Source organism: Lepisosteus platostomus, chromosome 26, assembly GCF_059453375.1.
Source record: "Lepisosteus platostomus isolate fLepPlt1 chromosome 26, fLepPlt1.hap1, whole genome shotgun sequence".
Lineage (NCBI taxonomy): Eukaryota > Metazoa > Chordata > Actinopteri > Semionotiformes > Lepisosteidae > Lepisosteus > Lepisosteus platostomus.
In genome coordinates, this window is record NC_142636.1 from 14159582 (window position 1) to 14182897 (window position 23316).

General features: G+C 56.4%; 2 protein-coding genes across 2 annotated transcripts in view; both read left to right on the forward strand.

Moving 5' to 3' along the window:
• LOC148640286 (hemicentin-1-like) overlaps positions 1-23261 on the forward strand; it is a 93763-nt gene extending 70502 nt beyond the window's left edge. Inside the window, exons 13-27 of the mRNA XM_088621612.1 lie at positions 501-618; positions 2384-2437; positions 3172-3423; positions 4968-5246; positions 6441-6692; positions 14554-15039; positions 17059-17358; positions 17717-17995; positions 18182-18445; positions 19585-19863; positions 20050-20313; positions 20803-21078; positions 21286-21537; positions 21989-22096; positions 22999-23261. Of these exons, the coding sequence (XP_088477738.1) occupies positions 501-618; positions 2384-2437; positions 3172-3423; positions 4968-5246; positions 6441-6692; positions 14554-15039; positions 17059-17358; positions 17717-17995; positions 18182-18445; positions 19585-19863; positions 20050-20313; positions 20803-21078; positions 21286-21537; positions 21989-22086 (3453 nt within the window). The 3' untranslated portion in view covers positions 22087-22096; positions 22999-23261. The remainder of the gene's footprint in view (positions 1-500; positions 619-2383; positions 2438-3171; positions 3424-4967; positions 5247-6440; positions 6693-14553; positions 15040-17058; positions 17359-17716; positions 17996-18181; positions 18446-19584; positions 19864-20049; positions 20314-20802; positions 21079-21285; positions 21538-21988; positions 22097-22998) is intronic.
• LOC148640290 (uncharacterized) lies at positions 9157-13337 on the forward strand. Its single transcript, XM_088620552.1, has 4 exons — positions 9157-9298; positions 10204-10503; positions 12307-12414; positions 12508-13337. Exons 1-3 carry the CDS (start codon positions 9244-9246, stop codon positions 12402-12404), a joined length of 453 nt encoding a protein of 150 aa, XP_088476678.1. The 5' UTR covers positions 9157-9243; the 3' UTR covers positions 12405-12414; positions 12508-13337.
• Positions 23262-23316: the final 55 nt, after the last annotated feature.

A 23316-nucleotide genomic window follows, 5' to 3' on the forward strand; every position in this document is an offset into this window, starting at 1 on the left:
GAAGACAGGTGTACAGACTGCGATCACACACAGCCCTGTTAGACCTGATAAAGAGGTGGAAAGAGGAAGCAGCAGCCACAGGTTCAAACCAGGCTGCAGCAGGAATGAGGCTGATGTTTCTTCAACAGTTTAGGAAAAAGTGTTTCAGTGCTGTGGGACTGCTGACCCCACTGGAGACAACCCCACCCGCATGCGCCAGGTGCCCAGAGGAGGCAGGAGGCTGGTGCTAATGACCCCAGGGAAAACAGATCTCTTCCGGCGGTAAGAACAGGGGGCGTGGCTGGGGCTCGGCTCAGGAGATGTCACCGAGCCCTGCACAAGACTGCCGGAGAGCTGGGAACTCCCTGCGCCCACACATCGTAAAAAGGGCATTAAAGAGCCATTTTACTGCGCTTTCGGTGAATGGGGCTCCTGTGTCTGACGCCCCATTAATGTTTCACAAGGCGACGACCGAGAAGAGGGAGTGCTTCAGGTCACATAGAAACTCGCTCTTTGTCTAGACTCGCTCCTGCCTGGGGAGACGCCACTACCCACTGCTGGACCACTGTCTGGGGGTAACAGGGGCGCCCCTGCTGGGCAGAGGGCTGCACTGCTCGGCCCTGCCGCTGGTGGAGGGGGGTCAGTGAGACGGCTCATGCACAGAAACGAGACCCCCGCCTCTCCCAGGGGGCAGCTGGGCTTTCTATAGGGGGGGCACACCTCCTGATTCTCTGAGGCGCACAGAGGGAGTCCGGTTTCTAAACCGCCCGCGTGCAGCAGCAGAGAGAAGAGAGAGGGAGTTAAAGCCAAAGTTGTCAGTCTGGGTCGGAGGCGATAAAGATTTCCAGTAACGCCGCTGTTTCTGGGGCTTATCAGCCCCTGCAGCAGCGCTGGAACCTCACGAGTCAGCCTGGCCTCAGAGGAACTGAAAGCCAAATTCAGGAACAGCGCAGTCTAACAAAGACTCGGTTACAAAGCAGAACTGCCCTGACCACAGGCTTCTAGACTAACGCCATCACGGAGCTCTTTTTAGGAAAAGTAAATAGTAATTCCGTTGCTGGAACACACCTCCGGATCCACAGGGATGAGTTAGATTTATAGGCCGATGACCTAAACCAACACAGACTCCAAAACTGCTAGAAACAGTCTGACAACCGGATCTGATTCCAAAATGTCCAGCAGGTTCCAGGAGTCTGTTGGACAGACTTTGTCACTGGCTCGGAGATGGAGGAGATTTACAGGAATGTCTCAAGAACTGACACTTTGTGACCGACGGTGTGAGAGACAACACTCCAGCTGGCCCTGCCCCGCCCCGAGTCTGTCCCGAGTCTGACAGGACAGAGGTCCCGGGACCAGCTGGCCCTGCTCTGTCCCAAATCTACATCCCTATCCTGCCTCGTGCCCTGTGTTCCTGGGAATCGTTCCCATGTTCTGCAGCCCTTGCTGGAATAAGTGGCTTTCTTATAATGGACAGACAGATGTGTGGATGGAGGGGCAGACAGGTACTATCCCAGCAAGCTCCCCTGCACCTCTGTCCCTGCTCCACTGTGTCCCTGTGCCCCTGTGTCCCTGCTCCACTGTGTCCCTGTGTCCCTGCCCCGGTGTGTCCCTGTGTCCCTGCCCCAGTATCCCTGTGTCCCTGCCCCGGTGTGTCCCTGCCCCGATAAGGCTGTTTGTTCTGCAGTCAGAGGTATATAAGAGCAGAGGCCCAACCTGTCAGGTGCACACTGGCTCGGCCTCCGTCCTGCTGACACCTCATGGATCCCCGACGCTCTGCTCCCGTCACCCTGCTGCTCCTGTCTCTGGCTCTGAAAGGTAAGACATCCAGCCACCAGTGAGCACACAGCTCCTGTCACCCTGCTGCTCCTGTCACCCTGCTGCTCCTGTCTCTGGAAGGTAAGATATCCCTGTCACCCATGAGCACAGAGCTCCCATCACACAGCTCCTGTCTCACACAGGAGTAGCAAACTAACACAACACATACCCGTGTGTAGCCATCTAACACAACACACCTGTGCATACCCATCTAACACAACACACACCTGTGTGTGTCCATGCAACACAACACACACCTGTATGTGGCCTTCTAACACAGGAGTCTGTGTATTCGTTGAGCACAACACACACTGTCGTATATGTTTATCTAACACAACAAGAGCTGCGGTATGTGTTCACCTGCGTGGCGTGTGTATTTCTCTCACAGCGCTGCGGTGCTGGCCCAGGAGTGGGCAGGCTGTGGGCAGTGGGTGAGCCTGCCCTGCCACACGACACAGACCTCTTCACCACAGGGAAGCCCAGAACGGTCCAGATGCCAGCCAGCGGACCAAGAGCTCTGATCCGAGCGGCGCTGTGCCTTCGACTCTCGGGCACTAATGTCTGCCTCTCCCTCCCCACCCTCTCCCAGGGGCTGCGTCCCAGGAGGAGGATCAGACCAGCCGACCCCTGACCCCAAGCCCCTGTGAGTATTCTGCATGGCCCTGAGACCCTCGGCCCCCCAACGCTGGAGGGGAAGGAGGGACAGAAAGCTGTCAAGGTTGCTCCAGCTGGGGACACAATAGGAAACCTGCTACTGAGGTGAAATGGTGCAGAAGGAAGAGGGCGTCCTTTCCTACAGCTGATAAGCCTCCCCGTAAAAGTAAACAGTCATGTTCTACAGCTCCTGTCACAATCCGGCCGGGAATTCTGCAGGCTGATTCTGCAGTTGGAGCCCCCAGCCGAGCAGGTCCGGTGTCACTGCCTCTCTGGAGTCGTACCCGGCATGCTCAGATCATGGGGTCACATGGCTGCACTGCTTGAGCACAGCTGACACCCACACTGCCCTCCCAGTACCATTTACTGCAGCCCCCTGGACTGGATGATTAAATACCTGAAAGCTGATTAGTCAGTAGAAGCTGTGACCTTTCCTCTCGAAGCAAAATACTGATTGGTCACTGGTCACGGTTTTGTCACAGCAAAGCCAAGTGCTGATTGGTCAGTGGGGAGTCTGTGACCTGCCCTCTCACAACAGAGCCAAGTGCTGATTGGTCAGTGGGGAGTCTGTGACCTGCCCTCTCACAACAGAGCCAAGTGCTGATTGGTCAATGTGGGGTCAGTGATCTGTCCTTCCACAACACCTGACAATACCTGACACCTTCTAGCTCCTTCACACGGCTCCCTCACAGGCTCACCGTCTGTCCGGCGTGTGTCTCACAGACGGACCGGCGCGGGTGGTCATCACGGGGCCGGACACAGTGACGGCCGGCCGAGACGCTGAGCTCGTCTGCTCCGCGGACTGCCACCCGCCCTGCAGCTACACCTGGTTCTTCAACGGGGTCCAGGTGGCGAACGGCAGCGTGGTCACCATGAGACCGGTCACCTACACTGACAACGGTGTCCTGGCCTGCGAGGCCAGCAGCTCCGGGACTGGACTGTCCGTCCGGGTGTTCAGGGTCATCACTGTGGCAGGTAGGGGGCGCTGCTGCGGACAGCAAGGGCTTCCTGGGGAGAGACCAAGCATTACCCATCAGCCCTGCAGGACCAGACTGCCTTAATCTGAGCTATCACTCAATTAATCAATAACGCACACGTTTGTCTTAATTGACCACATTGCCATCTTAATTAATCAATAACTCACGGGAGCTGTCTCTATTGCACAGCTCGCCTGCTTAATTAACCAGCAGCTCACGGGTGTTGTATTAATTGAACAGGTTGTCAGATTAATTAACCAGCAGCTCACAGGTGTTGTATTAATTGAACAGGTTGTCAGATTAATTAACCAGCAGCTCACAGGTGTTGTATTAATTGAACAGGTTGTCAGATTAATTAACCAGCAGCTCACAGGTGTTGTATTAATTGAACAATTGAACAGGTTGTCAGATTAATTAACCAGCAGCTCACAGGTGTTGTATTAATTGAACAGGTTGTCAGATTAATTAACCAGCAGCTCACAGGTGTTGTATTAATTGAACAGGTTGTCAGATTAATTAACCAGCAGCTCACGGGTGTTGTATTAATTGAACAGGTTGTCAGATTAATTAACCAGCAGCTCACAGGTGTTGTATTAATTGAACAGGTTGTCAGATTAATTAACCAGCAGCTCACGGGTGTTGTATTAATTGAACAGGTTGTCAGATTAATTAACCAGCAGCTCACGGGTGTTGTATTAATTGAACAGGTTGTCAGATTAATTAACCAGCAGCTCACAGGTGTTGTATTAATTGAACAGGTTGTCAGATTAATTAACCAGCAGCTCACGGGTGTTGTATTAATTGAACAGGTTGTCAGATTAATTAACCAGCAGCTCACAGGTGTTGTATTAATTGAACAGGTTGTCAGATTAATTAACCAGCAGCTCACGGGTGTTGTATTAATTGAACAGGTTGTCAGATTAATTAACCAGCAGCTCACGGGTGTTGTATTAATTGAACAGGTTGTCAGATTAATTAACCAGCAGCTCACGGGTGTTGTATTAATTGAACAGGTTGTCAGATTAATTAACCAGCAGCTCACGGGTGTTGTATTAATTGAACAGGTTGTCAGATTAATTAACCAGCAGCTCACGGGTGTTGTATTAATTGAACAGGTTGTCAGATTAATTAACCAGCAGCTCACGGGTGTTGTATTAATTGAACAGGTTGTCAGATTAATTAACCAGCAGCTCACGGGTGTTGTATTAATTGAACAGGTTGTCAGATTAATTAACCAGCAGCTCACGGGTGTTGTATTAATTGAACAGGTTGTCAGATTAATTAACCAGCAGCTCACAGGTGTTGTATTAATTGAACAGGTTGTCAGATTAATTAACCAGCAGCTCACGGGTGTTGTATTAATTGAACAGGTTGTCAGATTAATTAACCAGCAGCTCACGGGTGTTGTATTAATTGATCAGGTTGCTGGTTTAATCCCTCAGTCCCTCACAGCTGCTCCCAGCCCTTAGAGACAGGTGACCTGTAGCACTAGCTGACCCTTCACATGACTGTCCATCACAGCCGCCCCTCCCCCCCCCCCAGATCCCAACGCCACCGTCTCCATCCAGCCTGCTCACGCCCTGCCCATCGCTGACCAGCCCTTCAGCCTGACCTGCAACGTGTCCGGCGCACAGGTGACCTCCAGGCAGTGGGTGAAGGACGACCTGCTCCTGACTGCGTCCAGCACCGTGACCTTCTCTGCGGACAACAGCACAGTCTTCTTCAGCCCCCTGCTGCTGCCGGACAATGCCGTCTACCAGTGCCTGGCTGACCCGGGCACCCACTGGATCTCCAGCGCCAAGTACCAGCTGAGAGTGATCTGTGAGTACGCTGCCAGCTGCTGACTGGTCAGCGGGGAGTGTCTGACCTGTCCACCCGCAGCAAGGCTATATACTGATTGTTCAGTGTAGAGTCTGTGACCTGCCCTCCCACAGCAGAGTCGAGTGCTGATTGGTCAGCAGTGAGTCTATGTAATTTCCTCCCACAGTAGAGCTTAGCGCTGATTGGTCAGAGTAGATTCTATAACCTGTCCTGCCACAGCAGAGCCAAGTGCTGATTGGTCAGTGGGGAGTGTGTGACCTGCCCTCCCACAGCAGGGCTTGGTCCTGATTGGTCAGGGGAGAGTGTGTGACCTGCCCTCCCACAGCAGGGCTTGGTCCTGATCGGTCAGTGGGGAGTGTGTGACCTGCCATCCCGCAGCAGAGCCCAGTGCTGATTGGTCAGTGTAAATTGTGTGACCTGCCCTCCCACAGCAGAGCTGAGTGCTGATTGGTCAGTGTGGAGTGTGTGACTTGCCCTGCCACAGCAGAGCCCAGTGCTGATTGGAGTGTGTGACCTGTCCTCAGTGCAGTTTTTCAGGGAGTCGAGGTCTAGCAGGACCTCCCCCGCGCCCCCCGCGCCCCTCACCTCGCGCCCCTGCACAGCGGCCCTGCCCTCTGTACACCTCTGGCTTTTGTGTGCAGCTGCAAGAGCAATATTTGCACAGAACACAAAGAGGGAAGCAGAGGCACATGGCACACAATGGAGAGTCACGTACCCTCCTGTACCTTCCTGTGAGTACACAGGACGTGCCCCGCCCCGCCCTGTGTCACAAGACTGCTGCGAATCTCCCAGTCTGTGTCCCAGCCCCGCCAGCGCCAGCGCGGGGTTGTGTAAGCGACCCCTCTCCGGGCGGGACCAGTCCCTGTGTTCCCATCTCACAGTCCGGCCCGGAGAGTCCGGCTGCTGGCCTTCTGGCGTTCGGGCGCCAGCCTGGTCACCCCTGGTCGCCCCATTCTCTTACTCCCCATCCCCCTCCTACTCCCCCCCAACTCGCCTTCCCTGCAAGGGTTCGTGTTGACCCTGGCAACTCTTGAAAAAGGATTAAATCCAGAGGGTGGGTCTGCACCCCAGTTCGCCCCCCGACAGAGTCAGAACTGCTGTGCCTCAGCACCCCGCTATGAAGACGACTTTTGCAGGTTGTTCCCCGCTGCGTACCTGCGCCGCGAGAGGACAGCGCCGTGTCCTGTTTTGCAGACGGACCCCAGTGGCTGACTGTGGCAGGGCCCCACCTGCTGGCCGCGGGGGGGAACTACACCTTTGCGTGCTCGGCGGAGTGCTGGCCCCTCTGCCTCTACGCCTGGGAGCTCGGGGGCAGCCCGATCGGACAGGGCCGCACGCTGACCCTCCGCCAGGTCACCCACAGGGACCGCGGCCTGCTGACCTGCCTGGCCAGCAACACGGCCTCCGGGCTGACCGCCCGGGCCAGCGAGGCCATCGCCGTCATGGGTACGTCACCACGCCGCCGCCGGGGTCACAGGGGGACCAGAGCCCACCCACACAGGTCCTGGCCGAGGCGGTTCCTCAGGCTGTCACCCTCTCAAGATCACCACACAGCCCAGCTTCACTCTGGCCTCCTCCTGACCGAGGACATCTTACCCTGAAGACACTGCAGTGCACACACAGCTCTGGAGCGAAGAGGCTGTGTTGATCTGAAACTCACTGTCAGGCTGAGAGTCAGGATCATCCTGGCTGTAACATCACTAACAGCCTGTGTGTCTCCTCTCAGAGTCTGACTGTGTGTGTGTCTCCTCTCAGAGTCAGACTGTGTGTGTCTCCTCTCAGAGTCAGCCTGTGTGTGTCTCCTCTCAGAGTCTGACTGTGTGTCTCTCCTCTCAGAGGCAGACTGTGTGTGTCTCCTCTCAGAGTCAGACTGTGTGTGTCTCCTCTCAGAGTCTGACTGTGTGTGTCTCTTCTCAGAGTCTGACTGTGTGTGTCTCTCCTCTCAGAGTCTGACTGTGTGTGTGTCTCCTCTCAGAGTCTGACTGTGTGTGTCTCTCCTCTCAGAGTCAGCCTGTATGTGTGTCTCCTCTCAGTCAGACTGTGTGTGTCTCCTCTCAGAGTCAGACTGTGTGTGTGTCTCCTCTCAGAATCAGCCTGTGTGTGTGTCTCCTCTCAGAGTCAGCCTGTGTGTGTGTCTCCTCTCAGTCAGACTGTGTGATGGTGACAGTTCAGAGATCAGAGCACTAACAGACTGTGTGTCTCCTCTCAGAGTCAGACTGTGTGTGTGTCTCCTCTCAGAATCAGCCTGTGTGTGTGTCTCCTCTCAGAGTCAGACTGTGTGTGTCTCCTCTCAGAGTCAGACTGTGTGATGGGGACAGTTCAGAGATCAGAGCACTAACAGCCTGTGTGTCTCCTCTCAGAGTCAGACTGTGTGTGTGTCTCCTCTCAGAGTCAGACTGTGAGTGATGGGGACAGTTCAGAGATCAGAGCACTAACAGCCTGTGTGTCTCCTCTCAGAGTCGGGGTCAGTGCGCCTGGAGCACAGCGCGGGACGTCTGTCCAGTTCTCTGCTAGCTGTGGTCACTCTGGCTCTGACCCGCTGGGCCTCAGCTTAAAGCACAGATGGCGAGTGGGGTCGGCCTTCCTGGACGGAAGAAACATTTCCAAGGAAGAGGAATTCCAGTTTCATGGAAGTGAGCTGTGATCCCTGGCCGGAGCGCCAGTCCTCTTGCGCATGTTGTTATTGAGTGAAATAAAATCATGACTGCTGCCCAACACACTGGCCTTCCTATTCGATCTGTAAACACACACCCCCTGTAAGACTCCTGCAGCCCCGTCTCTGCGGTCCCTCACACCTCCGCTGCTGTGCCTCAGTTCTCAGGGGGGCTGGCTGTGAGATAAGGAGAGCTCACGACTCTTTCGAGCCCTCCTGCGGTTTCGTGTTTCCTGTATCGACTCGATAAGCTCCCTTTGTGTGGAGTCCAAAGCGAAGTTTGGTAAACATAGCAAAGCAGTAAAAATAGTGTTGTGGACAGTCATAGTGCCCACTGGCTCACCGGCACACACTCCACTGTGCCAGCAGCAGGAACAGTAGAGCTGTGAGCAGTGATAGTGCCCACTGGCTCACTGGCACACACTCCACTGTGCCAGCAGCAGGAACAGTAGAGCTGTGAGCAGTGATAGTGCCCACTGGCTCACTGGCACACACTCCACTGTGCCAGCAGCATTAACAGTAGAGCTGTGAGCAGTGATAGTGCCCACTGGCTCACTGGCACACACTCCACTGTGCCAGCAGCATTAACAGTAGAGCTGTGAGCAGTGATAGTGCCCACTGGCTCACTGGCACACACTCCACTGTGCCAGCAGCAGGAACAGTAGAGCTGTGAGCAGTGATAGTGCCCACTGGCTCACTGGCACACACTCCACTGTGCCAGCAGCAGGAACAGTAGAGCTGTGAGCAGTGATAGTGCCCACTGGCTCACTGGCACACACTCCACTGTGCCAGCAGCATTAACAGTAGAGCTGTGAGCAGTGATAGTGCCCACTGGCTCACTGGCACACACTCCACTGTGCCAGCAGCAGGAACAGTAGAGCTGTGAGCAGTGATAGTGCCCACTGGCTCACTGGCACACACTCCACTGTGCCAGCAGCAGGAACAGTAGAGCTGTGAGCAGTGATAGTGCCCACTGGCTCACTGGCACACACTCCACTGTGCCAGCAGCAGGAACAGTAGAGCTGTGAGCAGTCATATTGCCCACTGGCCCAGCAGCACTGTGTCACAGTCGTGAACGGTGAAGAGTATTTTGGGGTGCACTCCCCGAGAGTGGGCGCACAGCCGCCGGCGTGTGTGCGGAGGAGGAGACGTTGCGAAACGACAGCGGCTGCCTGAGGCCCCGTGACTCCTGCTCCTGTGTGAGAACCACAGCGGTTTCACAAGCTGAGCAAACAGCGCCAGCCCCACCAGGGCGAGTTCTGGGGTCCCGGGCGCAGGGGCGGCGCCTGCTGTGTGTATAAGAGCACGGCCGCGGGGCTCTCCTCGTCTGCGAGCCCTTCCGACATGGACACAGCCAGACTGGACGCCCTGCTCCTCCTCCTCGCCGCGCTCACGCCAGGTAACTCTTCTCTCGCTCTCTTCTCCTCCGAAATCCACGACAGCTCCGGTCCGGGCTGAACCGCAGCGACTCCGGGCTTTCCTCCCTCCGCTGCTAGAGAGACCCGGAGTCCCTGCTGGGTTCTGGTCCTCAGGGACCGGATTAGCGCCCCTCGGGTACCTCGAGGTCCAGTCCTGCTCCGGGGGGGCCAGACCAGCTGCTTCCTCGCTCAGCTGGACCAGGTGAACTCTTCAGGTGCTGCTGCTGTCCAGAGACTTGGAAAACCTGCAGACACACTGACCAGTCCACCAGAACCAGGGCTGGACATCCCTGCTGCAGACACACTGACCAGTCCTCCAGAGCCAGGGCTGGACACCCCCGCTGCAGGTACACTGACCAGTCCTCCAGGACAGGACTGGACACCCCTGCTGCAGGTACACTGACCAGTCCTCCAGAACCAGGACTGGATACCACTGCACTAGATCAGGGCTGCTCTCCCCCAGCTCTCCCATTCCAGGTCATTGCAGGACTTTGAGCCTCCCAGTAAAGTATTTAATTGCTTAATTGACTTAGAGCTGTAACAAAGACCTGCAACCGAATGGAATAGGAGCTCGAAATCAGGGGTCTCCACACCCGGTCCTGACCGCTCCAGTCCAGTCAGTCCTTCAGGTCCGTGTGAATGCGATTAGGAACAGTTTGATCAGCTCTGGTCCAGCTGAAGGCAGATCACCTGCACAAGCGAACGGGTTCAGTCGGCCCAGGTCTTCAGAAAGAGGTGCTTTAAAGGCGACCCACAGAGGCAGGCGGGCTGAGCTGAACGCCTCTCTCTCGTACCCGGCTCTACAGCAGGCGCGGGCCGGGCGGTGCTCCTGGCACCGGGCTTCGGGCTTGGCGCCGAGCCTCTGAGCGCCCTCCCTCCCCGGCAGGTCTGCTGGCTGTGGACGTGGTGCCGTCGGCCAACCCCGTGTACGTCGGGGACAACGTGACCCTGGAGCTCCGCCCCCCCACCGCCATCAGGACCGGCACCTGGCTGTTCGACGGCAGCACCGTGGTCATGCTGTTCCAGCGCCAGCAGGAGGCCTTCCCGGGATACGAGGGGAAGGCCAGCGTGGATCTGAGCTCTGGAGCCCTCTTCCTGGAGTCCGTGCGCCTCAACGACTCCGGGATCTATCGATTCCAGGGCCTGGTGCCCCGGATCCTGGGAGAAGTCAACCTGACCGTGCTGGGTGAGTAGCTTTCCGTGGCGAGGAAGAGGAGGAGGAGGAGTCAAGGGGTAGGTGAGGCAGGGGGGGGAGCTGGGAGAGGGGCCGTTTCGGAATTTGCCAAAGGAGAAGAGGGGGAGCCGCTGGACGCCCGGTGGGGTGATGTCCATCGGGGGGCGTCTGTGTTTGCAGCTGTCCGTCAGGAGGAGGGAGCGGTCACTGTGGTCCCCAGGGGCCTCGGACGAGCTCAGCTGTCTCGGTCACTCAGGAGCCCCCCTCTTCACATGGGCCAGCGGGAGTCTGCGACGCATTCGCCCAGCAGAGTCCGGACACGAGTCTGTCAGACCTTCCCCCACTCTGTCTGACCTGCTGCTGGATCTGTCCCAGAGCAGCCCTGAGCCCAGAGCACTCAGCACTCACACGGGGCCCCTGTGCTGGATCTGTCCCAGAGCAGCCCTGAGCCCAGAGCCCAGAGCCCTCAGCACTCACACGGGGCCCCTGTGCTGGATCTGTCCCAGAGCAGCCCTGAGCCCAGAGCCCAGAGCCCTCAGCGCTCACACGGGCCCCTGTGCTGGATCTGTCCCAGAGCAGCCCTGAGCCCAGAGCACTCAGCACTCACACGGGGCCCCTGTGCTGGATCTGTCCAGAGCCCAGAGCACTCAGCGCTCACACAGGGCCCTGTGCTGGATCTGTCCAGAGCCCAGAGCACTCAGCGCTCACACGGGGCCCTGTGCTGGATCTGTCCAGAGCCCAGAGCACTCAGCGCTCACACAGAGCCCCTGTGCTGGATCTGTCCAGAGCCCAGAGCACTCAGCGCTCACACAGAGCCCCTGTGCTGGATCTGTCCAGAGCCCAGAGCACTCAGCGCTCACACAGGGCCCTGTGCTGGATCTGTCCAGAGCCCAGAGCACTCAGAGCTCACACAGGGCCCTGTGCTGGATCTGTCCAGAGCCCAGAGCACTCAGCGCTCACACAGGGTTCTGTGCTGGATCTGTCCCAGAGCAGCCCTGAGCCCAGAGCACTCAGCGCTCACACAGGGCCCCTGTGCTGGATCTGGACAGAAATACCTGCAGCTCCTCCAGGGTCCTGATACCTCTAGCAGTGCCCACCAGCTTAACAATCTGCAATAGAGACTTATTCAAGAGTCCCACCACTGACGTTCAAAGAATTATCAACTCAGAATTACTTTTCAAATAGATTCCCAAGAAATTAAGAAATAGTATTCATGAGTCAACTTTTAGTACAGTTGGAATGTTTATAAAGAGCGCCCCCTTGTGAGCTTACACATCAAGACATCAAGGAACACTTTGTACTGTCAACATTGAAACAATTCTTCTTGACAGCCTGTGTGTCTCCTCTCAGAGTCAGGCTGTGTGTGTCTGTCCTCTCAGAGTCAGCCTGTGTGTGTGTCTCCTCTCAGAGTCAGCCTGTGTGTGTGTCTCCTCTCAGAATCAGATTGTGTGTGTGTGTGTGTCTCCTCTCAGAGTCAGCCTGTGTGTGTGTGTCTCCTCTCAGAGTCAGACTGTGAGTGATGGGGACAGTTCAGAGATCAGAGCACTAACAGCCTGTGTGTGTCTCCTCTCAGAGTCAGACTGTGTGTGTGTCTCCTCTCAGAGTCAGACTGTGTGTGTGTGTCTCCTCTCAGAGTCAGACTGTGTGTGTCTCCTCTCAGAGTCAGACTGTGTGTGTGTCTCTTCTCTGAGTCAGCCTGTGTGTGTGTCTCCTCTCAGAGTCAGACTGTGTGTGTGTGTCTCCTCTCAGAGTCAGACTGTGTGATGGGGACAGTTCAGAGATCAGAGCACTAACAGCCTGTGTGTCTCCTCTCAGAGTCGGGGTCAGTGCGCCTGGAGCACAGCGCGGGACGTCTGTCCAGTTCTCTGCTAGCTGTGGTCACTCTGGCTCTGACTCTCTTGGCCTCAACATAAACGAGAGAGGGTGAGTGGGCTCGAGTGGGACAGTTCCCCAAGCAGTACTGAGAGGTCGTGCTCCCAGGTGTGTGTCTCAGGTCTGGTGTGTTCTGTGTTCCAGGAGCAGGTCTCAGGCGTGTCCTCTCCGGGACCTGTGTGACATTACCACTTCACTGCCTGCCCTCCTGCCTGAACACCTGCAGAGCCATCAACTCTCATCTGCAGCACAGCAAGCCCTACAGGACTCTGTACTGTGAGCCCTATAGGACTCTGTATGTACTGTGGGCCCTATAGGACTCTGTATGTACTGTAGGCCCTATAGGACTCTGTATGTACTGTGAGCCCTTTAGGACTCTGTATGTACTGTGAGCCCTACAGGACTCTGTATGTACTGTGAGCCCTATAGGAGTCTACTATTGGTCCTGTAGGGCTCTTTCCTTTGGCCCTATAGGAATCCTTACGGTTTATCCTATAGGATTCTGTATTGTAGGCCTTATAGAACTCCATGCTGTTCACCCTGAAGGACTCTGTAGTGTGTGCCCTGTTGGGCAATATACCTCTGGTGTGTCAGCAAGGAGGAGAGCTACTGTGCTTTGTGTAAAACCACACTACACTCATTTAGTCATTTCACCTTGTGTGTCTTTACCATTCAGGCCTTGCTACAACAATAGGTGTTTGTAAGTCACACCTGCAGATAATGCAACCGCTAAGCATATATACTTACAGAAAAAGCTATTGAAAATCCAGCCTGTGGCTCTTATCAGTTGATTCTTTGCTAATTTGTACCCACGCTAGCTGTGTACACATGTGTAACCTTACAGTGTTAGTTGGGTGCAGCAGGGTGTCAGGTTTGTAATCTCCGAGTGCTCCTGACACTGCCCTGCTCATGCCCGCAGGCAGCTGTGATTGCTGACGGCATCCAAAACAACGAATAAACATGTTTGATGACAAGCAAGTGTTGTCTTTCTTTTCTTGCTCTCAGTGAACACTCAGGCCCTGAACACAGGAGCTTCTCCTCGAAGCAACAGCAGGACCTCATTCAGAATACTGTGTTCAGAAGAGAGGGAGTTATCCTGGACTCAGGGCTGTCAGGTACAGTGTCAGGGTTAGAATACTGTGCTCAGAGCTGGTCAGCTCCCCACAGGGAGAGAGAAGAGAGAGAGACTTGTTTACTGGGCTCAGACGGGGCTGTGGAGCTGAATCTCCTCAGTCCAGGACAAGGGCGTCTGAGAGACCGGAGCGCGTCCGAGGAGAGACAGACAGGGGGTCACCCCGGGGGTCTATTCCACATTCACTAGAGGACAAGGACTCAGGGTCACAATTTGAAAGCATGATGGGATACATTTAGAAGGGAGAATAGGGAACTACCTTTACAGCAAGAGTTGTGGGTGTCCGAAAGTCGTTGAGGCATAAACTCTGAGCTCCTTCATGAAACAGCTGATCGAACAATTTCAACTCGTGCAGCTCCTAAGCCACCAGCCGAGCAAGACAGACTCCTCCTGCCCGGGTCTGCTCGTTAGCTCTAATGCTGCTCATCGTTCCTCTTCAGTGAACTTCCACCTGATGTTTTTATAATACCGCTGTCTCTCAGAGAACTGCTTTAGTGTTGAAGGAACAACAGGCACAATCTTTATGTTCTGTCAAGTACGATTCGCCCAGATCCAGACACAACCCCTCCTCACCCTCCCTCAGTGCCCCTAACTGGGTACCCCCTCACATCAAACACTGGGTTTCATTCCCAGGCCGCACCAGGCTGACCCAGCAGAACTGCTCACTCCCCGAGAGCCCAGCCAGGCTGGGGGCTGAAATGTGGAGTCTCTGGCCGGCTCAGTTGTCAGTCTTTGTGCAGTGGCGTTCCAGTCTAACGCTGCCGACCCATGTTCCTGCTGAACACGGATCACAATCCCATGGGGATTGTGCGGAGTCGGCACCAGGCAGCGTTGGGCTGTGCGGCCAGTCTGGACCCAGCAGAAGCCCATAACCTCAGACTGGTACCATGACGCCAGCGATCCGAACAGATCTACTGGTGTTAGAGCCCTTCCACGGGCCACTCTAGAAGATGCCAGCATTTCGAGGGACAGACTCCTGAGCCCCAGAGGCTCGAACCCAGGACCCCTGGAGCTGGGAGGCAGCAGAGCCCATGCTGCCGTGCCACCCCACATTTGAGAAACAAATCAGAAAAACGAAATGACAAACCAGCACCCTCAATCAACGGCAATAACAGGCTCATGGCTTGACGGGGGGGGTGAGGCCACGACCCAGGACCCCCGAAAGAGTTTCGCCAGCAGCCCTCGGCTCAGGCCGCTGGGTCTGTCTCGTCCACTGAGGCCAGAGAGGGAGACAACTGGGGAGGAAGGCTCCCATGAGCCTCTCCACGCCCACTGTGTGTCACTGCCGAGCTCATGGGCGTGGGAACGGCGGGACAGCACGTCACTGCGGGGAAATCACTGCTCCCAGTCTCCCCGGCTCCATTGCACAACCAGAGCAAACAGCGCGCTCCTGGAGCGGAGCGTTCGGGATCAGTCAGCAGGGCTGGGCAGCCTTATCGCCGGCTTGCTTTGGAGCAAAGTCACTGGGGACGTTCGGGACTCAGCCACGATGGAGGGCCGCCGCGCGGGAGCCCTGCTCTTCATCGCCGCCACCTTCGCCAAAGGTAACTCCTCTCTCCCGATTCCTTCCCCCCGCCGAGGGCTCGGGGGGCCGAAGGCTCTGCTCCACCTCGGGGTTCGGCCCCCCGATCCCGAGCCCTCGAGCGGCCCTGCAGAAAAGGGCCCAGCGTACCCCACCGTTCTCCGCACTGACGTTCTTTCAACGCTGGCATGTTTGAAGAGGGTCTGACGAAGGAGTAAGCTCGTATAAACTACGAGACCGAACCCCCTCTGTATCGATGCACTGTGTCTGACAACACGCCTGGCCTTACTGCCTGTGTGCTGTTGTCTAATAGCTGATCAATAATGATCGATATTCTCTGTGGTGCGTACGGGACAGCTGATGGGCGCGGGCTGGCGTACCGGACAGCCCAACCCTCTAGAGCAGGGGTGCCCACCCAGTCGATCGCAAGAATGTTTGGCAAAAAATAAATGGGCTATTTGACTCCTTTTTTTTGAAAGCCTAAAAATTCATTCAGATCTGTGCATGTAATGTCATACAGTTTTCTGCCCTCGGTGTGTTTAACCCTTGTGGAATGGGCTGTAGGGGTCTCGTCCCCTCGTGCTGGCTGGCACTGGGAGCTCCATGAGTACAGGGTGTTGTGTGTGCGCGCTGCCCCAGAACGGTCTCTTGGTTTCGCGCCCAGTGGAGCCACACAGACTGGCCGTGACAAATCCGCCAGCAGCTCGATAAGTTTGACTGCCTCTTCGATAGTTGTCGTGTTTGAGCGAAAATGATGAAGCAAAGAGACAGAAAACTTACTGTTAGCACAAGGAAGGGGAGCAGGATTAATTGTGTGTACTTTCACATTCAAATCTGCAATGCTGGTGTCAACGCGAAAAAGGGAAATAGAACAACATTTCAAAACTGCACACAAAATGTGTGATGTGGACTTTCCCACTAAAAGTCAGTTACAGAAAAGAAAAGTGGACAAATTAAAATCTCATCAAGCAGCAGGAGGTTTTCACGAGGCCTAACACACGAGGAAAAGTAGCAATCGTCTCATCGCTCCGCGTGAGCCACCTCCTGGCTCAACACAACAAGTCATTCAGGGATCCAGAAGTGAAAAAAAGTGTTTGCCGAGGCTGCTGACTTGCTGGTTGGACATTTCAAAAACAGACATGTTTGGCGAGGTTCAGACAGCTGTTGCCTGAAATCAGAGTTTCTCCAGGCGTCTAAACACGGTGAATATGCTCGATCAGAGGATGACCAGTGGCTTCTGGGTTGAGCCTTCCTCACAGACCTGGCTGAACTGTTGATGAGCTGAATGTCGAGCTGCAGGGACACAATAAAACTGTCATCGGCAGTGTCAATACGTTCAAAAACAATGCCAAGTGTTCTCCAGTCAGCTCCTCAGTGCCAAGGCCCACATGAAAAACCTTGTGGAAAAAAACCAGGAAAAGATCCCGGACGTTTTCAGGTAGTTTAGCAACCCTAGTAGTTCTGTACATATTTGTATACTGTGTATGTACAGACACATGCATACTGTACAGTGTGTACCTGCACACGCACAGACAAGGACAATTCGAGACTCCTTTTAACCCTGCCAGCTCCTCGTCTCTGGGAATCTGGAGGAACCTGACAAACGGAGAGACTCCACGCAGACTGACTCCCTCATTCGCAACGAAACACAGCAGACAAACCCACACAAACACGGCGAACACGCAGACTCCACGCAGACTGACTCCCTCATCCCCAGTCAAAGCCAGCAGACAACCCCGCACAAACACAGAGAGAGCATGCAGACACCCCACAGCCTGACGCTCTCATCCACAATCAAAGCCAGGAGACAAGCCCACACAAACACAGGGTCATTAGTGTGTTAGACGGAGCTAGAGAATGGATCCCAGTAAGATCCTGGGAGTGAAATACTGGATATTTGCTCAGGAAGTGTCACCACAAGAGCACTGTTAGCTGGAAGAGGGGAGGGGAGACTCCTGGGAACTACGGGACAGCTGACCGGCTGATCCCATCGATTCTAGCGGTGTCAGCGGTCATCTCCCACACCCTCCCTCCCCGGCAGGTCTGCTGGCTGTGGACGTGACGCCGTCGGCCAACCCCGTGTACGTCGGGGACAACGTGACCCTGGAGCTCAGCCCCCCCACCGCCATCACCACCGGCACCTGGCTGTTCGACGGCAGCACCGTGGTCATGCTGTTCCAGCGCCAGCAGGAGGCCTTCCCGGGATACGAGGGGAAGGCCAGCGTGGATCTGAGCTCTGGAGCCCTCTTCCTGGAGTCCGTGCGCCTCGAGGACTCTGGGATCTATCGATTCCAGGGCCTGGTGCCTCAGATTTCTGGACAGGCAGTCCTGACGGTCCTTGGTGAGTAAGCTGGCATCTCTCTCTCTCGAGCAACTCCCAGAATCCCTCAGTCGTGCAGGGTCCGGGAGGGGGGGGTCTCGTGTTGACTCCTGCTGGAAGTAAAAACACTGAACAGGGGGTTGTCAATATTTGCCGAAGGCGGAGGAGGACTCCTCACGCTACAGCGGATGACATCACCTGATCGCCCTCCAGGCCTGAGCACGCTGGTCTCCCTGGAGAGGTGCACACTGCTCCTGCCTGTCGGGGTGAAACCTGGTGTGGGGTCCTCTCTGGACTAAGACCCTCAGATCTGACCAGTGGACAGCTGTATATAACACTCTGATGTGCCCCGTCCCCCTGTCTCTCTCTCTGACTGCAGCGCCAGTGTCCAACGTGACTGTCCAGGCCAACATCACTGACCCAGTGGAGTTCAATGACACTGTGAGGCTGAGCTGCAGTGCCTTGGGTTCGGCCCCCTCGTACCGATGGCTCAATGGCTCCTCTGAGGTCACAGCTGGCCAGCGCTTCCAGCTGAGTGAGGGCAATCGGACCCTGACCATATCCAGCGTGCTGAGGTCCGATCGGGGGCCCCTGTACTGCTTTGTGTCCAACTCATTCAGCAACGCCACCAGCCAGCCCGTCTATCTCAACGTCCTGTGTGAGTCTTCCAGGTCCACTTCCAGCCCAAACCCAACAGGCCCGACACAGTCCGTCTGCCAGTGCAGTGTGATCAGTGCGGACAGTTCTAGATCATCCAGACAATGGACCAGATAATGCACTGGCAATACTCTGTTTATAGCTAACGTAGATAAGGCATCACTGACTTTTGATGGTCTGTTTCTAGATGGTCCAGATAACGTATCACTTGCTGTGAGTCCTAAGCAGCGGGTCTACAGTACTGGATCAGACCTGGTTCTGTCCTGCTCGGCGCAGTCCAACCCCAGTGCGTGGTTCCAGTGGGCCTTTGAGGGATCACTGCTGAACAGGCTGGGCCAGGAACTCAGGCTGGTAAAAGCTCAACAGAACCAGACAGGAAACTACACCTGCTGGGCCTACAACAATGTCACCCAGCGCTACGCTGCTGAGACAGCCCATATCACCCTGATCGGTGAGTGAGAGAGCACTGCTGACACCATCGCAGACCCCAACACCCCAACACCCCAGCCCTGAGAGAGACACAGTCCCAGACCCCAACACCCCAACACCCCAGCCCTGAGAGAGACACAGTCCCAGACCCCAACACCCCAACACCCCAGCCCTGAGAGAGACACAGTCCCAGATCCCAACACCCCAACACCCCAGCCCTGAAAGAGACACAGTCCCAGACCCCAACACCCCAACACCCCAGCCCTGAGAGAGACACAGTCCCAGATCCCAACACCCCAACACCCCAGCCCTGAGAGAGACACAGTCCCAGATCCCAACACCCCAACACCCCAGCCCTGAGAGAGACACAGTCCCAGATCCCAACACCCCAACACCCCAGCCCTGAGAGAGACACAGTCCCAGACCCCAACACCCCAGCCCTGAGAGAGACACAGTCCCAGACCCCAACACCCCAACACCCCAGCCCTGAGAGAGACACAGTCTCAGACCCCAACACCCCAGCACCGAGAGAGACACAGTCCCAGACCCCAACACCCCAGCCCTGAGAGAGACACAGTCCCAGATCCCAACACCCCAACACCCCAGCCCTGAGAGAGACACAGTCCCAGATCCCAACACCCCAACACCCCAACACCCCAGCCCTGAGAGAGACACAGTCCCAGACCCCAACACCCCAGCCCTGAGAGAGACACAGTCCCAGACCCCAACACCCCAACACCCCAGCCCTGAGAGAGACACAGTCTCAGACCCCAACACCCCAGCGCCGAGAGAGACACAGTCTCAGACCCCAACACCCCAGCGCCGAGAGAGACACAGTCCCAGAATCCCTCAGTCGTGCAGGGTCCGGGAGGGGGGGGTCTCGTGTTGACTCCTGCTGGAAGTAAAAACACTGAACGGGGGGTTGTCAATATTTGCCGAAGGCGGAGGAGGACTCCTCACGCTACAGCGGATGACATCACCCGATCGCCCTCCAGGCCTGAGCACGCTGGTCTCCCTGGAGAGGTGCACACTGCTCCTGCCTGTCGGGGTGAAACCTGGTGTGGGGTCCTCTCTGGACTAAGACCCTCAGATCTGACCAGTGGACAGCTGTATATAACACTCTGATGTGCCCCGTCCCCCTGTCTCTCTCTCTGACTGCAGCGCCAGTGTCCAACGTGACTGTCCAGGCCAACATCACTGACCCAGTGGAGTTCAATGACACTGTGAGGCTGAGCTGCAGTGCCTCGGGTTCGGCCCCCTCGTACCGATGGCTCAATGGCTCCTCTGAGGTCACAGCTGGCCAGCGCTTCCAGCTGAGTGAGGGCAATCGGACCCTGACCATATCCAGCGTGCTGAGGTCCGATCGGGGGCCCCTGTACTGCTTTGTGTCCAACTCATTCAGCAACGCCACCAGCCAGCCCGTCTATCTCAACGTCCTGTGTGAGTCTTCCAGGTCCACTTCCAGCCCAAACCCAACAGGCCCGACACAGTCCGTCTGCCAGTGCAGTGTGATCAGTGCGGACAGTTCTAGATCATCCAGACAATGGACCAGATAATGCACTGGCAATACTCTGTTTATAGCTAACGTAGATAAGGCATCACTGACTTTTGATGGTCTGTTTCTAGATGGTCCAGATAACGTATCACTTGCTGTGAGTCCTAAGCAGCGGGTCTACAGTACTGGATCAGACCTGGTTCTGTCCTGCTCGGCGCAGTCCAACCCCAGTGCGTGGTTCCAGTGGGCCTTTGAGGGATCACTGCTGAACAGGCTGGGCCAGGAACTCAGGCTGGTAAAAGCTCAACAGAACCAGACAGGAAACTACACCTGCTGGGCCTACAACAATGTCACCCAGCGCTACGCTGCTGAGACAGCCCATATCACCCTGATCGGTGAGTGAGAGAGCACTGCTGACACCATCACAGACCCCAACACCCCAACACCCCAGCCCTGAGAGAGACACAGTCCCAGACCCCAACACCCCAGCCCTGAGAGAGACACAGTCCCAGACCCCAACACCCCAACACCCCAGCCCTTAGAGAGACACAGTCCCAGACCCCAACACCCCAGTGCCGAGAGAGACACAGCCCCAGACCCCAACACCCCAACACCCCAGCCCTGAGAGAGACACAGTCCCAGATCCCAACACCCCAACACCCCAGCCCTGAGAGAGACATAGTCCCAGATCCCAACACCCCAACACCCCAGCACTGAGAGAGACACAGTCCCAGACCCCAACACCCCAGCGCCGAGAGAGACACAGTCCCAGACCCCAACACCCCAGCCCTGAGAGAGACAGTCCCAGACCCCAACACCCCAGCGCTGGGTGAGACATTATCTGGACAGGACCGTTTTGATGAGCGCCTCTCTCATGTACCCAGAACCCATCACCGTGGTCGCGGTCAGGCCTGCTGGACAGCTGCCCATACAAGACCAAGCCTTCAGCCTGTCCTGTGAGGTCACGGGTCCCGTGGTGTCCAGATCCTGGCTGAAGGACGGCCAGCCTCTGCCCCCCAGCGACAGGACGAGCTTCTCCCAGGACAACAGCACGCTGTCCTTCAGCGCCGCCCTGCTGTCCGACGACGGCCTCTACCAGTGCGCGGCGTCTAACCCCGTCAGCAACCGGACCAGCCCAGGGTACCAGCTGCTGGTGAACTGTGAGTACTCACTTCCTGCCGGCTCCACCGGGGGGCGCTGCTGTACACTCACCTCTTGTCTGTTATCATCATCTGGTTTCTGCTCAGATTGCTGCCTGTCTAAACTAAGAGTAGAAGTTCAGGGACGTTCTGAGCTGTCTGCTGCAGTGATTGTGCAGGGTGGTGTCAGCGCGTACACATTTCACAGCTCTGCTGTGCGACTTGCAGACGGGCCTGAGACGCCAGTGATTGCGGGACCGCAGGAGGTCCAGACGGGCCGGACCGTCACGCTGAGCTGCTCTGCTGCCTCCCAGCCTCCCAGCCTGTACTACTGGTCTGTCAACGGGACGCGGGCGGGCGAGGGGTCGGCGCTCCAGATCGGACAGGTGTCACCCAGCAACACGGGCCTGTACACCTGCACAGCGCGGAACACAGTGACCAACAGGACCAGCTCTGCAGAGAGGCGCCTCACTGTCACAGGTAATCAGTCACACCTGAGAGAGGCTGGACAGGGAATCAGTCACACCTGAGAGAGAGCTGGACAGGGAATCAGTCACACCTGAGAGAGAGCTGGACAGGGAATCAGTCACACCTGAGAGAGAGCTGGACAGGGAATCAGTCACACCTGAGAGAGAGCTGGACAGGGAATCAGTCACACCTGAGAGAGAGCTGGACAGGTAACTAGGCATACCTGAGATTTGCTGGTAATTTAACACACCTAAGAGCTACAGGTTTTACCATGAGCAACATGCTCTAAAGAGCTGCACAGGAGTGAGACAGCAGTGTCTGATCCAGCACTCAGAGTGACAGGCGAGACAGGAAAGAGAGGAGTGTCTGACCTGGTGCTCAGAGGGACAGGAGAGACAGGAGTGACAGGAGTGACAGGAGAGACAGGGTCAGTTTAACTCCCTGTAACCCCTCGATCCTGCAGGTCCCCCCTCGGGCTCCCCGGCGCTGGCTGGGACAGTGGGCTTCACGGTCACAGCACTGCTGGGCATCTCCGCTCTGATCCTGATGGGGGTGCTGTAGAGCAACGGAGGTACGGTAATCAGCAGCTGTCCTGTCTCTTCTCAGGACTGTCCAGGGTGTGCTGACGTCTCAGCCCCACAGAGCGCTGGCCTTGTGCCAGGGTACAGATCCCTGTCCACCTGGTCCATCAGACAGTAACTCTGTTCACAGTCCTTCAGGGTCCCTAGTCTTCAGTCAGGGGTTAAAGGTCACTGTGAATCTGGGCTCACAAAGACACAGTTCAGTCCGCCCCCTGTCCTGGAACTGGGCACCTGGCACTGATGCCCTCTCATAGTCTCCCTTAGCCAACCTCGCCTCTGTGTCTTCGGGCTGGAATGTGGCCAGCAAGGTACAGTAAACCATGTTCATTCCAAAGAGAAACCTGAGCCACAGTCCCAAACCCAGGCTCTCGTGTGCCAGACTTCTCCGTGCCTGGAAACCTGAACTTGTAATTATCCTGGCTCTGCAGGGCCCGATCTGTTAGGATGAGTAATGATGGCAGAGCTGGCTGTGTTGGAGCCTGTCGGGAAGGCGATACGAGAGACAGAGCACAGAGGCCCAGCTCACCGCAGGGACACATGTCTTCTGTACCTCCTGCTCGGGTCTGGAAATTTCCACAGCTTTCTTACAGTGAAAGAGGTCTGCCTGTAGAGGGCCCTAGTGAGCCCCCCTCGGCCCCGAGTCCAACTACCTCCATCGGTTTACACATGGCCCCGTAGCAACATCGGGAAGAATCAAGCACAGCCCCCACCTTTACACCACGGGCGGCGGGGGTCTGGAACAGGCTGGAAACGGGGGCGGACGAGGGCCCAAGGAGCAGGAGGAGTTTCTGTAGCCCTTCTGTCTCGTGCTCCCAAGTTCCCAGCCAAGACATTCCCTCCCTCCCGGGCCTGCTACACGCCGAGCTCTGAACTTTGACCTCTCTCTGCCCAGGCTCCGAGAGAGGGAGACGGCCGCCGTGGACGGCAAGACACACCGGACCCCACCGGACCCGCGTGACCGCCCCGGGGGTCAGACCTGTGCCCCGGCCCGATCCACCGGGGCAGAGCGCAGGCGGGCCGCCCTCCGCCCACAGACCCTAGCCGGTGGAAACTAGCTGTAGGACTGTAGCTGTGCGACGGACAGAGGGCAGTGAAGGGTTTCTGACTGGAGCCCTTGCTGTCGTGGCACTGAAATAAACTCGCTGGCGAAGGCCAGACCCTGTGTCCTCCGGCTTCCTTTTAAGACTCTGCCGTCCCTGACTCGACTGGA

What these genes read in the sequence shown, in the direction of transcription:
- LOC148640290 (XM_088620552.1), top strand. Translation starts at nt 9,244, where the DNA reads ATGGACACAGCCAGACTGGACGCCCTGCTCCTCCTCCTCGCCGCGCTC. An exon ending in CCTCGCCGCGCTCACGCCAG is followed by an intron (nt 9,299 to 10,203) that starts GTAACTCTTCTC and finishes CCTCCCCGGCAG; the next exon opens with GTCTGCTGGCTGTGGACGTG. An exon ending in AGTCAACCTGACCGTGCTGG is followed by an intron (nt 10,504 to 12,306) that starts GTGAGTAGCTTT and finishes GTCTCCTCTCAG; the next exon opens with AGTCGGGGTCAGTGCGCCTG.